The sequence below is a fragment of the Rhynchophorus ferrugineus genome, unplaced genomic scaffold (genome assembly GCF_030347505.1).
Source record: "Rhynchophorus ferrugineus isolate W39M unplaced genomic scaffold, kcgeb_rfMv2 rfM1, whole genome shotgun sequence".
In the NCBI taxonomy this organism is placed as follows: Eukaryota; Metazoa; Arthropoda; class Insecta; order Coleoptera; family Curculionidae; genus Rhynchophorus; species Rhynchophorus ferrugineus.
In genome coordinates this window covers 59,163,588-59,175,949 of record NW_027472580.1, presented here as the reverse complement: position 1 = coordinate 59,175,949, position 12,362 = coordinate 59,163,588, and the positions used below count along the sequence as shown (strand labels likewise).

Below are 12,362 nucleotides of genomic sequence, written 5' to 3'. Positions count from 1 at the left end.
AAATATAAGTATATTTAATTTTAAAATATGTTTTCAAGTTTATTATTCAGACACAAATATTAATTTCAGATAAATTTGTAGACATCTAGAAAAGATAGGTATATTAATATAATTTACTCAGCATGCATACTATTATAGAATTAGGATACGGCAAAAATGCTGTAATACAAATTATAATTATACTTGTTTTTATAATGCACGTGCTGTATTAACATCAACTAATTTTAGTACTTCTAAAACTATTAATTTGTGTGAAGAAATGTCAAAATCATTGAATTTAATACTAAGGTTAGGTTGTGGTTACATTGGTACTTCGCGTTTTGACCAATAGATATCGTTAATCAAAATAACAGTTACTGCTATGGTTAAACTAACAGTTATTGTGTAGAAAATGGATATTTGAACTTAATTTTCCTTGAACTGTGTCTTTAATTTAATTATCACCAACTTTCTTTAATCAATTAGCCTTAAATAGAAGTATATTTAATTTAAAAATATGTTTTCAAGTTTATTATTCAGATACGAATATTAATTTCAAATAAATTTGTAGACATCTAGAAAAGATAGGTATATTAATATAATTTACTCAGCATGCATACTATTATAGAATTAGGATGCGGCAAAAATGCTGTAATACAAATTATAATTATACTTGTTTTTATAATGCACGTGATGTATTAACATCAACGAATTTTAGTACTTCTAAAACTATTAATTTGTGTGAAGAAATGTTAAAATCATGGAATTTAATACTTAGGTTAGGTTGTGGTTACATTGGTACTTCGCGTTTTGACCAATAGATACCGTTAATCAAAATAACAGTTACTGCTATGGTTAAACTATCAGTTATTGTGTAGAAAATGGATATATGAACTTAATTTTCCTTGAATTGTGTCTTTAATTTAATTATCATCAACTTTCTTTAATCAATTATCCTTAAATATAAGTATTTAATTTGAAAATATGTTTCCAAGTTTATTATTCCGATACAAATATTAATTTCAAATAAATTTGTAGACATCTAGAAAAGATAGGTATATTAATATTATTTACTCAGCATGCATACTATTATAGAATTAGGATACGGCAAAAATGCTGTAATACAAATTATAATTATACTTGTTTTTATAATGCACGTGATGTATTAACATCAACGAATTTTAGTACTTCTAAAACTATTAATTTGTGTGAAGAAATGTTAAAATCATGGAATTTAATACTTAGGTTAGGTTGTGGTTACATTGGTACTTCGCGTTTTGACCAATAGATACCGTTAATCAAAATAACAGTTACTGCTATGGTTAAACTATCAGTTATTGTGTAGAAAATGGATATATGAACTTAATTTTCCTTGAATTGTGTCTTTAATTTAATTATCAACTTTCTTTAATCAATTATCCTTAAATATAAGTATTTAATTTGAAAATATGTTTCCAAGTTTATTATTCCGATACAAATATTAATTTCAAATAAATTTGTAGACATCTAGAAAAGATAGGTATATTAATATTATTTACTCAGCATGCATACTATTATAGAATTAGGATACGGCAAAAATGCTGTAATACAAATTATAATTATACTTGTTTTTATAATGCACGTGCTGTATTAACATCAATTAGTTTCAGTACTTCAAATTAAATATCTTTTTCTTTAATTTTAGCATATTTTTAGCATATAAGAATAAAAACCTGCAATCTGAATTGAATTGTTGAAAATGTAAATAGTTCGAACAATATTTTTATTTTATTATGCGCAAATTAATATTTCCATCAATAATTTCATCAAAGTTTTCCTTTTAAATCAGGCAATAAATTATACCTTAAATATCGTTAAGTTTATACGTACGAAGGTTGTTTGCTTAACGCAACACATTACCGGCAATCTGCACCTGCTATCTTTAAATTTATCATCGAGTAACTTTTAAACTTGAAAATTTGATCAGGGTCCTAAAAAAGCGCCTGATATCGTTTACCGAACTTTAATACAGATAAGTGGATTATGGAAAAACGTTGGAAAAAGCAATAAAATAAAAACAAATTACTAGATGGCACGAAAAATAAGGAGGATTTAGTTTTACGAACTTTCAGTACGATTGGATTGGTTTATATATAGGCCTATACGTACAAACTGCTAACTTGTATATGTCGCTTCACTTCGTGTAAGTGAATTGTTTCATTATTGTTCAATATTAAAATTTTACTTTAATTAATTTAAGAAAAAAGTAGAATAAATATAAAATGTATATTACGACTAATCTATAAATTATTGTAGTGTTTTACTTAAAAAGTATTCAATTGATAACGAATCATATTATTATTAAAGTAGCAGCAACGTGGCAAGTCAGTTTTTGTTAAAACTTGATGTGACTTACTAATCATAGTATTGTATATATCCGAAATTGTATTTACGAAATCGTTTCTAGTTTTGTAATACTCAATCAAAATAACTATTCTGGTTGTATCATGCTTCCATAGGTTTCATTTTTGTTGCCAATATTAATTACAAAAAGATATTAATCACCTGCTTTGAACGACAAATCCCAAGATTTTAATGAACTGTCGCATACTGGGCTTTACAACAAACAAAAACACTTTTGTTTGTTGTAAAGCTCATCTACACTTTCACCCATCTACACTTTCAGTATCTAAAATATTTTATTACTCAGGAGCATTTAAGATACAAATAGCATCTGAACCAATGCCTAGTTTGACGTGACATATTTGAAAAATGTAGACTACTTGGACAAAAACTAAACCAACTCTATTGTGTTTTCTAATGGAAGTAGAAATTATCTTTAGGAAACAAAATATTTTTATATAGATCAATTCTTTCGCTTATTTGGTTATACGACATTAAAGTGGACCATTAATAATAAAATCATCTAAACGTAAATAAGTCTGATATAACAATCCTTCAGAGGTTCAAAATTAAAACCGATTCGATATTTTATGTTATGTTTTCTTTAACTACTAATAGTAATAATATAAGCAGAAAATATTTCCGATAAAATTATTTTCCAAAAACAACTACCTATTAGATTGACATACTATATGACACGTTACGTTCTGAAGACCTGCAAATATACCACATTAAACAGGAATATTAAAGAGACTAAAAATGATAAAATAACAGAAAAAAAATTGATAAAAACTGAGTATATTACTGCCTTTTGCGTTCCAAAATTATCAAACCAATATCAAGATCTCGTAAATGGAATCAATCTTGGAATCGTATTAATAGAAGCTTTCACATGTAAACGAAAAATATGATATGAACATTTTAAACTTTTATTTCATAGATCATCATCGCCATACAGTCCTAATTTAGCATTAAAAATGACTTTAATTCTTGCATGTTGAAAATAAATCGCCAAGACAACATTCTCAAATACTTCAAAATTTCTAAACGTTTCTTCAAATATTAATTTAAATACCCATAGCATTGTTCTTTATGGAAAATATCTGAAAAAGTAAAAATGAACTTTGATAACAGGTCAATTGAAAAGTCCCCGGCTTACCAAAGCAAAACAGAATTTTTGGCAAAATTAGTTTTTTTTATTCAACATAATTCCCTTCAAGGGTGATACACTGATTATAGCGACCCTCCAACTTTTCGATACCATTTTTATAGTACGATTTATCCTTTGCTTCAAAATAGGCCTCAGTTTCGGCGATCACCTCTTCATTCGATGAAAATTTCTTTCCAGCGAGCATTCTTTTGAGATTTGAGAACAGGAAATAGTCGCTGGTGGCCAGATCTGGAGAATACGGTGGATGAGTAAACAATTCGAAGCCCAATTAATAGATTTTTGCCATCGATTTCACTGACTTGTGACACGGTGCATTGTCTTGGTGAAGCAGTAGTTCGTTTTTCTTCAAATGCCGCCGTTTTTCGGCGATTTCGTCCTTCAAGCGGTCCAATAATGCCATATAATGGTCCTTCCTTTTTCAGAGTAGTCAATGAAAATTATTCCATGCGCATCCCAAACTATAGACGCCATAACCTTGCCCGCCGACTGTTGCGTTTTCCCATGCTTTGGAGCGGGTTCATCTTGTGCAGTCCACTCAGATGGCGGTCGATTGGACTTCAGAGTGAAATGCTAGAGCTTTTCATCCATTGTCACATATCGACGCAAAAACTCAAGTATATTGCGCTTGATCATCTTCAAACACTGCTCCGAATCATCAACTTGTTGTTTCTTTTTGGTCAAAAGTGAGCTCGAGAAGCACCCACTTTGCACAGAGCTTCCTCATACCCAAATATTCGTGAATAATGTGATGTAGACGTTCAGTTAATATCTTTATAGTGTCTACTATTTCATTCAATTTCAATTTACGGTCATACAAAATAATTTTGTGGATTTTTTAAAAATGTTTTCGTCGGTAACAACCTCTTTTGGGCGTCCACTGTATTCACTGTCTTCGGTGCTCATTTCACCACGTCTAAACTTAGCATACCAATCCTTGATAGTTGATTTTCCTGCGAACACGAACACGTGAAATTCCTTTTTATCATTTTTTTTTTCACAATAACAAAATTTGCTTCACTCAAAATGCTATAATTCACAAACTAATGATCCGACAGCTCTCAAATTTATCCACGCATCTTTTGAGGGTTAAGGCTAACTAAAAAACATACGGATTTAATTCTAGTAGTGCCATCTTTGTGCCAGGCCTAGGTCTTTTCAATTTATTCAGGAACTCTTAAGTATATAAAAACACCGAAGTATTATAAATAACTCCTAAGTACAACAAAAGTCAACTGCTATTGAAGAAGAAAATACAATATAGTAATGAAACACAAGAAATAGCATGAAAGTAGGAAATAATGGAATCTAGTAGTTTTAAAAAAATAGTTTTAAATCTATATTTTGCTTACGCATCACTTAACATTTGAAGTTTGAACCACGTTCGTAAAAACATATTCCTGTGATAAATATGTTAAATGGCTATTTGAATTCAAATTATATTTATTCATTATATTTTTTCATAAGCTAACGCTCCGTTTTGAGCTTAAAAATAAATTCATCTCATATTTAAGATTTGAAAAAAAAGTATTAGTCGATCTTACGACTAAATAATATAAAATTATTAGAAAGAATATATTAATAAAGCTGTTTTTCTAATTGTTTCAGGATTCCCTGGTTTATGTTCCTGCTGTCCAATCAAACCCTTGGGGAGTAATTTATCCCCAGCGCACCTACTGCCATCTACCGATGCAACAACAACAGTGTCTCAAGGCTCGCCCGTAGGAAGCGACCAACGTCAATCCAGTGTTGCCGAATTGCGGCGTAAAGCTCAAGAACATTCCGCCGCACTCTTACAAAGCCTGCAACACGTTGCTAACTTTCAACAGGCGGCAGGCCTAAACTTCCCCTTATTACCACCGTTAACATTGCAAGCGTTGCAAAGGAAACACGATATAGGAACAAGCGAATCCACAGAAGGGATTGTAGTTAAGGACCAATCGCCTACATAAATTCGATAAAAGCGTCCATTTGACAAAAATAATAACGTTGAAGGTAGTTTGAATATAGAATACGAAATAAAAATGGTTTCAACAGAACATAAACCACCAATCTTTAGTTTGTCTATAGATTCTTAGTTTTAATTATTTGTACATATGGTAGGTACGTTCGGATTCTTAAGATTATTTTATATTGCGATTTCAAAACATTTATTAACAAAAATAAGATTTGTACAATCACTACCTTATTACTGAAACGCAATATAACATGTAAGTTAATGCTAGTAGTATCAGAAGCAATAGATTAAAACTGTATAAAAGACGTAGTATTATAATTTAATAATAACAATAGTGTTAAAAGAAATAAAATAAATTGGTAGTGAATATAATTATAGTTGGAAAACTGTTACCGACAAAATATTGTGATGTAATTTGAGTATTATAATTTTAATTGTGACTATTTGTAAATATAATTCATATTGTAATACAAAACTAGTGGAGTGTTAAATAAATTACTTAATTTAATGAATCTAGTTTTTCATTTCTCGGCAGATTGCATCGATTGGTTACTTATTATATTAAAATTTGACTTCAATGGTTTAAAAATGTCACGTCATTTTACGTGCCACCAATCCAAACATATCCAAAGGTAATACTGTTAATACTAGACATATACTCAGATCAAATACAACGGTTTCTGCGAAGCATTTTGAAATTAACGAGCAAGTACCAGGATATGTTGTGAAGCCATTATATGGTTTGACACTGATCCAAAAAGACAATATATATCATTTGAGTGCCTAGTATCCACGCATTGTTGTTTATAAGAGTAATGGTTAGGTGGTATTTTTTTGTTAAGTTTATGTTTACATTATTCCTGAATTAGTTTTTATAATTAATTATTACTTAAACAGAGAAAATTAGCAGCAGGCAATATGTGTGTAAAAAATGAATTATAGGTAAAATGTTGTAATTTAATAACGATAATTTTATAAAATGCTAAGGAACAGCATTTTATGTATGTTAAATAATATGAAAACACTGAGCAATATGACGTGGTTTTACGGTAAGTACGATATGCGAACAGGCTGCCGAGTGGGAGAATACTACAAATGAAAAATATGTTTGAATTTATATAATTGCCAGTACCCTGAAAGAAAATTTCAAATGTATAATGTGTAAACATATTGATTGCAACATTCATACTGCTCTGTACCGAAATATTTGAGAATGCGCAAGAGTATGGAATGGGTGAAGATTATTGTATGGTATCTACCATACACACAATACACCAGAATATGAAAAATTGTGCATAGAGGAAACTGGGAGGATACGAATATAGGAACGATATATAGAACGAATATACGATACGAATATAGGAACATTAATGATATGATGTGAGATATGCAATACGGTGCAGTCAGATTTGGATTCATTTTTCAGTTAGCTTTGGAACACTTGATGGATACTGGTTTCAGTTTAGTAAATCTAAATTTTCGCCGCTTCAGAAGTTTATTTTATGGAAAATATAAGTGATTTTGGGAGTTAAAAACACCAGTATAGTCTCGACAAAGACGATAGCTACAAGACTAACTCCATCTGGTATACCCTTTATGTTTGTATGCACGTGTTATACTTGCTATACAGGATAATGTGATTAACAAACTTTCAGTATCAAAGCTCCTGTCATGAGGATTCAGTCTGTAATTATTCGAAAACGTTGACGAGTTTTAGTCAATAAAAATTGCCCCATTTCAGAAGCCTATTATTCATATATGAACAATCCTGTAAGTAACCAAAACGAAAAATCATGTATAGTTGCTAAAATATAATTAAACTGAACTCTGATCGCTGAACTTTGGCATCATCAAATGCACAATTTGAATGGAAAATGTTTTCAGAAAAGCCAATAATAGTGATAACATTTATAAATGACATATAATGAATAGCCTTAAAAGCAAAATCACCATATCGACAAAGTATCGCATTGTTAACAGAAATATGAACCATTTGTAAACAATATGAAAATTATTAAAGTAAAGAATGTTAAAAGTTAATCTTCGTTTCCTTATGAATAATTATTATAGAAAATATTATAAACAGTTAGATACTACAATTTCTCGTTTCTCTGGCAGTATTTGACATCAGAAAATGGACGTATTTTGATATGTATTCGAAAATGATTTTCGTGTATATTTATAAAAACTGAAGCCATTTAGACAGATCATATGGCATCAGCCGGAATAAATGAGAATCTGATAGCAGTTCCCATATAGTAAAGAGTATCAATTGTCGAAAAAGTATTTATTAAAAGCATAGAAATGAGATATCAAAGCGCTCACGAGGAAACAAGATGAGAAAAACAAACCGAATTTAGACCGAATCGCGGTTATGTAGATAAGATTATCCAATTATGTGATTATCACCCAATTATGGAGGAAAATGTTAGATCTCGAAAGCCTGCGATTGTCGTTTTTATTGATTTTCGTTCCACTTTCGACAAGATACACTAGGGACCTTTGCCTCTTGTACAATGTGTAAAATTTAAGAAACTTCTTCAGGCATTTTACAATATTTCCATTACCTACGTGCGAATTTTTGATAACATTCGACATCGGAAAGTCGGTTCTTCACTACTTTCTAACATAGCGATGGATGCAATAATGTGGAAAGTTTTTAAAAAGATATATGATATATGATGATGATATATATGATGCTCTAAACTTTTTGGCCGATCTGATGTTCGCTGATACAGATGTTGAGGTTTCAGAATGAATGAAGAAAAATCCAAAGTATTGACAACGGATGGATCGTTTGCTATTGTAAATCTAAACCTAACTATTGTAAATCAGAACAACTGCGGAAGTTCAAGTACTTACTCAATAATACGAGAAAAGAAAGTGTCAACCACTGCTGAAGTAATAAGCTGGTTCTGTGGCTGGAAGGAAGTACATTTTGAAAGGTAGATGCAGTAAACAATTCGGAAAAAGCAATCAATCAAGATCAGAAAGCGATCTGATAAATGGGAAACTAATATTGTCAAAAACCAAAACGACCAATCGCCAAAAGTAGTGAAATTTGGCAGAGAATATCCTGCAATACAGTAGTGTAATACATGGGCTGAAAAGTTCCTGGTTTAACGAAGAAAACGCGTTTTTTGTTCAAAATTGCTTTTATTCACCAACATAATCTCCATCAAGAGCCATACATTCATTACAGCAACCCTGTAACATTTTAATACCACTTTTGTAGAATGATTCATCTTTTGCCTCAAGATAGACCTGCCACCTGTTGCTACCCATTAGGATCGTTTTCGATCAACATCGTTTTGGTTCTGGAGTGAAGTGATGGATCCATGTTTCATCCATTGTCAAAGATCGACGCATAAATGTCACTTCGTTACGCTGAAACAATACAACAAATTTATCACAATAACTCACAAATTTTTGAGTACAATATCAAGAAATTTTAAAAACTTTCTTCTGAAGGTTAATACTAAATGAAAAGGCGGTGAATGCAAGAAAACTAGCGCCATCTATGTGTTAGTGACCTTTCAGCCCATTTCTTATTAATTGAGTAAACTCTTTTCCCGAGAGCTGACCATTAATTAATGATGAATGATTAATAATTAATGATTTCCCTTATAAAACTTCATTGATGTAGCATTGTCCGCTATTAAATGAACTTTTCTACGTTATATGCATGAATACCCAGCTCAAACACATAACCACACGTCAAAACTCCTTAGGCATCATCTGACTTGATCTTGGAATATTAAATCAGTACTTTCTCTTCGAGGTTTTTCAGCTGATCAGTGCGATAATCACGCGATCATTTTTATTAATCAAAGTTACGCGTAAATGCGGTGAGGTAATGAGATCAAGCGGGTAGAAGGATCCGCTAGAAATTAATTCGTTTTAGCTAATTATATTAAATGCGGATAAGATGGGATGGGTTATATTAATTTATCTTTAACTAGGGTCTCAAGTGTTGTGGTTATATATAGCTGAAAATACGAACACGTGCTTTTATACTAAAAGTATTCACAATAAAGCAAATTTGTCATACAATTTAGTAAATACGAACATTTAGTTATTATAAATATTGATTTAATGATTATTAAACTATTTAAGTACAATAATTTATGCATATATTTTTAAAGGTTTATGTTACTTAATTTCTATCTCAATAACGTCAAAAGTCAAATAATCTCACAAGGAAGTTTATATAGTGAACTAATTATAAAAGTAAGCCATCCATTGAAATAAATATTTATTAATCTTTAAGTACTGAATTTCAGAATGTTTTTCTTAGTGATAATATCGCACAAATATAGCCATCATTCATAAACTTCATTTCAAAATTCACACCATTTTTCAATAATCCTTCGCTCCCAAATTATATCCAACATTATTATAGCACTATTTCAGACGCGTAAATGTATTTATGATGCAGTTAGTGTTTTCTGTACACCATCAGCGCCAGTTCTGCCTTTTGGGTATCGATTGAGATGAAAATAATCTTTAAATGAAACCAAGATGTTAAATAACAATGTTTTTTGGACAAAATCTGGGTATCTCAACTACAAAATTATCAGATTATCAGGATCGTCAGAAATAAATTTATTAATACTTTCCACGTGTTCTGTCGTTTATGATTAACTTGGCCACTCGTTTTTAATGGTACGATACCAATCTCTTCAAACTTACTATTTTCATATCTAAATTTATTTATTAATAATTTTTATTTAATTTATAGATTAAACATATTCATTACTATCTGGCGAATACCTTAAATATTCAATCAGAAATTAGTTCAAATCACAACATTGTTAGCGACTAAATTTCCAATAGTAGCAGAACTTGAGTTGATGCAGTGTGCCTATCTGTTTTAAAAAAATAAAAGGCAGTTCTAAAATAGAATATATGATAGTATTATCTTATTTCACATTTATTTTTAATTGGCCTATGTGTAAAAAATTACAATATAATTGCTTCAGTATAAAAAATCTGATGATATTTCATAGACAAAGAATGTTCGTGCACGTTTAATCTCATAACTTTATATTATATGTTCTAGGCGCTTTTCAATAAGAATTTGCTGATTTAGCTTATTCTTCTGCACGAAAAAATCGTTATTCTAATACAGGGCACTTATAAATTCAATTTAATAATTGTAAATTTAATACACGATGTGATATTCAAATTTTAAATGAAAATCATAAAAAATATGTTTCAAATTATCTACAACTTCTTTTGGTATTTCTATAAAGTTGCATCCCGTACTGTACCTGACTTATTTATCTACGAATGTCAAAACTCTCGATTATAAAGTATAAGGATATATTGATACATATGACCTTGGTTTCCAATTCTTACATTCTATAGTATTTTATGTCAGCGATTCATATGAGATTACATAACTCATGAATATTTTATCGCATTAGTTTTATTATGAAACTATACTTTTTGATATGTTATTTTAATGAAGTCAAGTGAAGACCATTAAGAATAAGTTTTCCAATTTAATTCACGTAAAATTGCTGTGGAAAGTGGTCAAGTCATGACATTGGAAATATAGAAATTTGTGGAAATAAAAATGGTTAATATGATATAGGTTGCAAAATGCAAAAAAAAATTAAAAACAACTCAAGACAATTGCAGTAATTATTAGATCTAAACACTTATTCCCCGCCATATGCATCCGGCACCTTGGTTGTGTAAGCAAGATATTTTCGTTTTAATGAATATTTACGAAAATATAGCAATTACTAAATATTTTAAAGTGATATCTATTATCGATAAAATCGACAGTAAAGCAACAAGCTTTTTTCATTTATTAATTAATTGAAATACTTTTCTATTTAAATTCATTAATCACTATAAGCCCTTTATTTACGCTACACCTAATAAGGTATAAAAAATAAGATTAAAAAGCCTATCGTGTATTTCAGAAATATATAGAAAAAATAATTTATTTTATTTTACCGAATGTGAATGAAACATTTATAAAATATATTATGTAACTTCAGTATATAGAACTGTCATTTTTAGAAAGGCCTAGATGACCTAAATGTTATCCCAAGAAAAAATAATAATGCTTACAAAAGCTTATCTTCTAAAAAAATAAGACAGTTCTAAAATAGAATATTCGATAGTATTATTACTTTACATCTTATTCACCTTTATTTTTATGTCATTTAAACATTTTTAGCATAAAAGTATCTAACGAGAATTTGAATGCTAGTATTTCTAATATTTTAATTCTAAATTCAGATATTTATATATTTATTTATATTTCTTTGATATATATTTCTTCTTATAAAACAGCATTGTTTATATCTACCTTTGAACTTTGGGTCAATAGTTACTGGCCCAGCTGAATCAGTTGATAATCAAGCAAAGTATACAGGTATACGTTAAAACAGGTCAATTGAAAAAAGTTCCCGGCTTGACACATAGATGGCGCTACTAGGATTAAATGCATATGTTTTTTAGTTAGCCCTAACCCTCAAAATATGGGTGTATAAATTTGACAGCTGTCGGATCATTAGTATGTAAATTATAGCATTTTGAGTGAAGCAATTTTTGTTATTGTGAAAAAAATAGATAAAAAAGAATTTCGCGTGTTGATAAAATATTGCTTTTTGAAGCGAAAAAATACAGTTGAAGCAAAAATTTGGCTTGATTCCGAGTTTCATTTCACACTGCCCCAGCAAAATCAACCATCAAGGATTGGTATGCTAAGTTTAGACGTAGTGAAATGAGCAGCGAAGACGGTGAACTCAGTGGACGCCCAAAAGAGGTTGTTACCGACGAAAACATTTAATTATTAAAACATTTAAATTGAAATTGAATGAAATAGAAGACACTCTAAAGATAACAACTGAACGT

At 29.9% G+C, this 12,362-nt stretch overlaps 1 protein-coding gene across 2 annotated transcripts in view; it reads left to right on the top strand.

The window, feature by feature from the left end:
• The window catches only part of Drgx (Dorsal root ganglia homeobox), a 130,825-nt gene extending 125,195 nt beyond the window's left edge, over positions 1–5,630 (top strand). For both annotated transcript variants that reach the window (XM_076408734.1, XM_076408727.1), the window contains one exon: positions 5,138–5,630. In XM_076408734.1, coding sequence (XP_076264849.1) covers positions 5,138–5,481 — 344 coding nt within the window. In that variant the 3' untranslated portion in view covers positions 5,482–5,630. The remainder of the gene's footprint in view (positions 1–5,137) is intronic.
• The last annotated feature ends 6,732 nt before the right edge of the window (positions 5,631–12,362 follow it).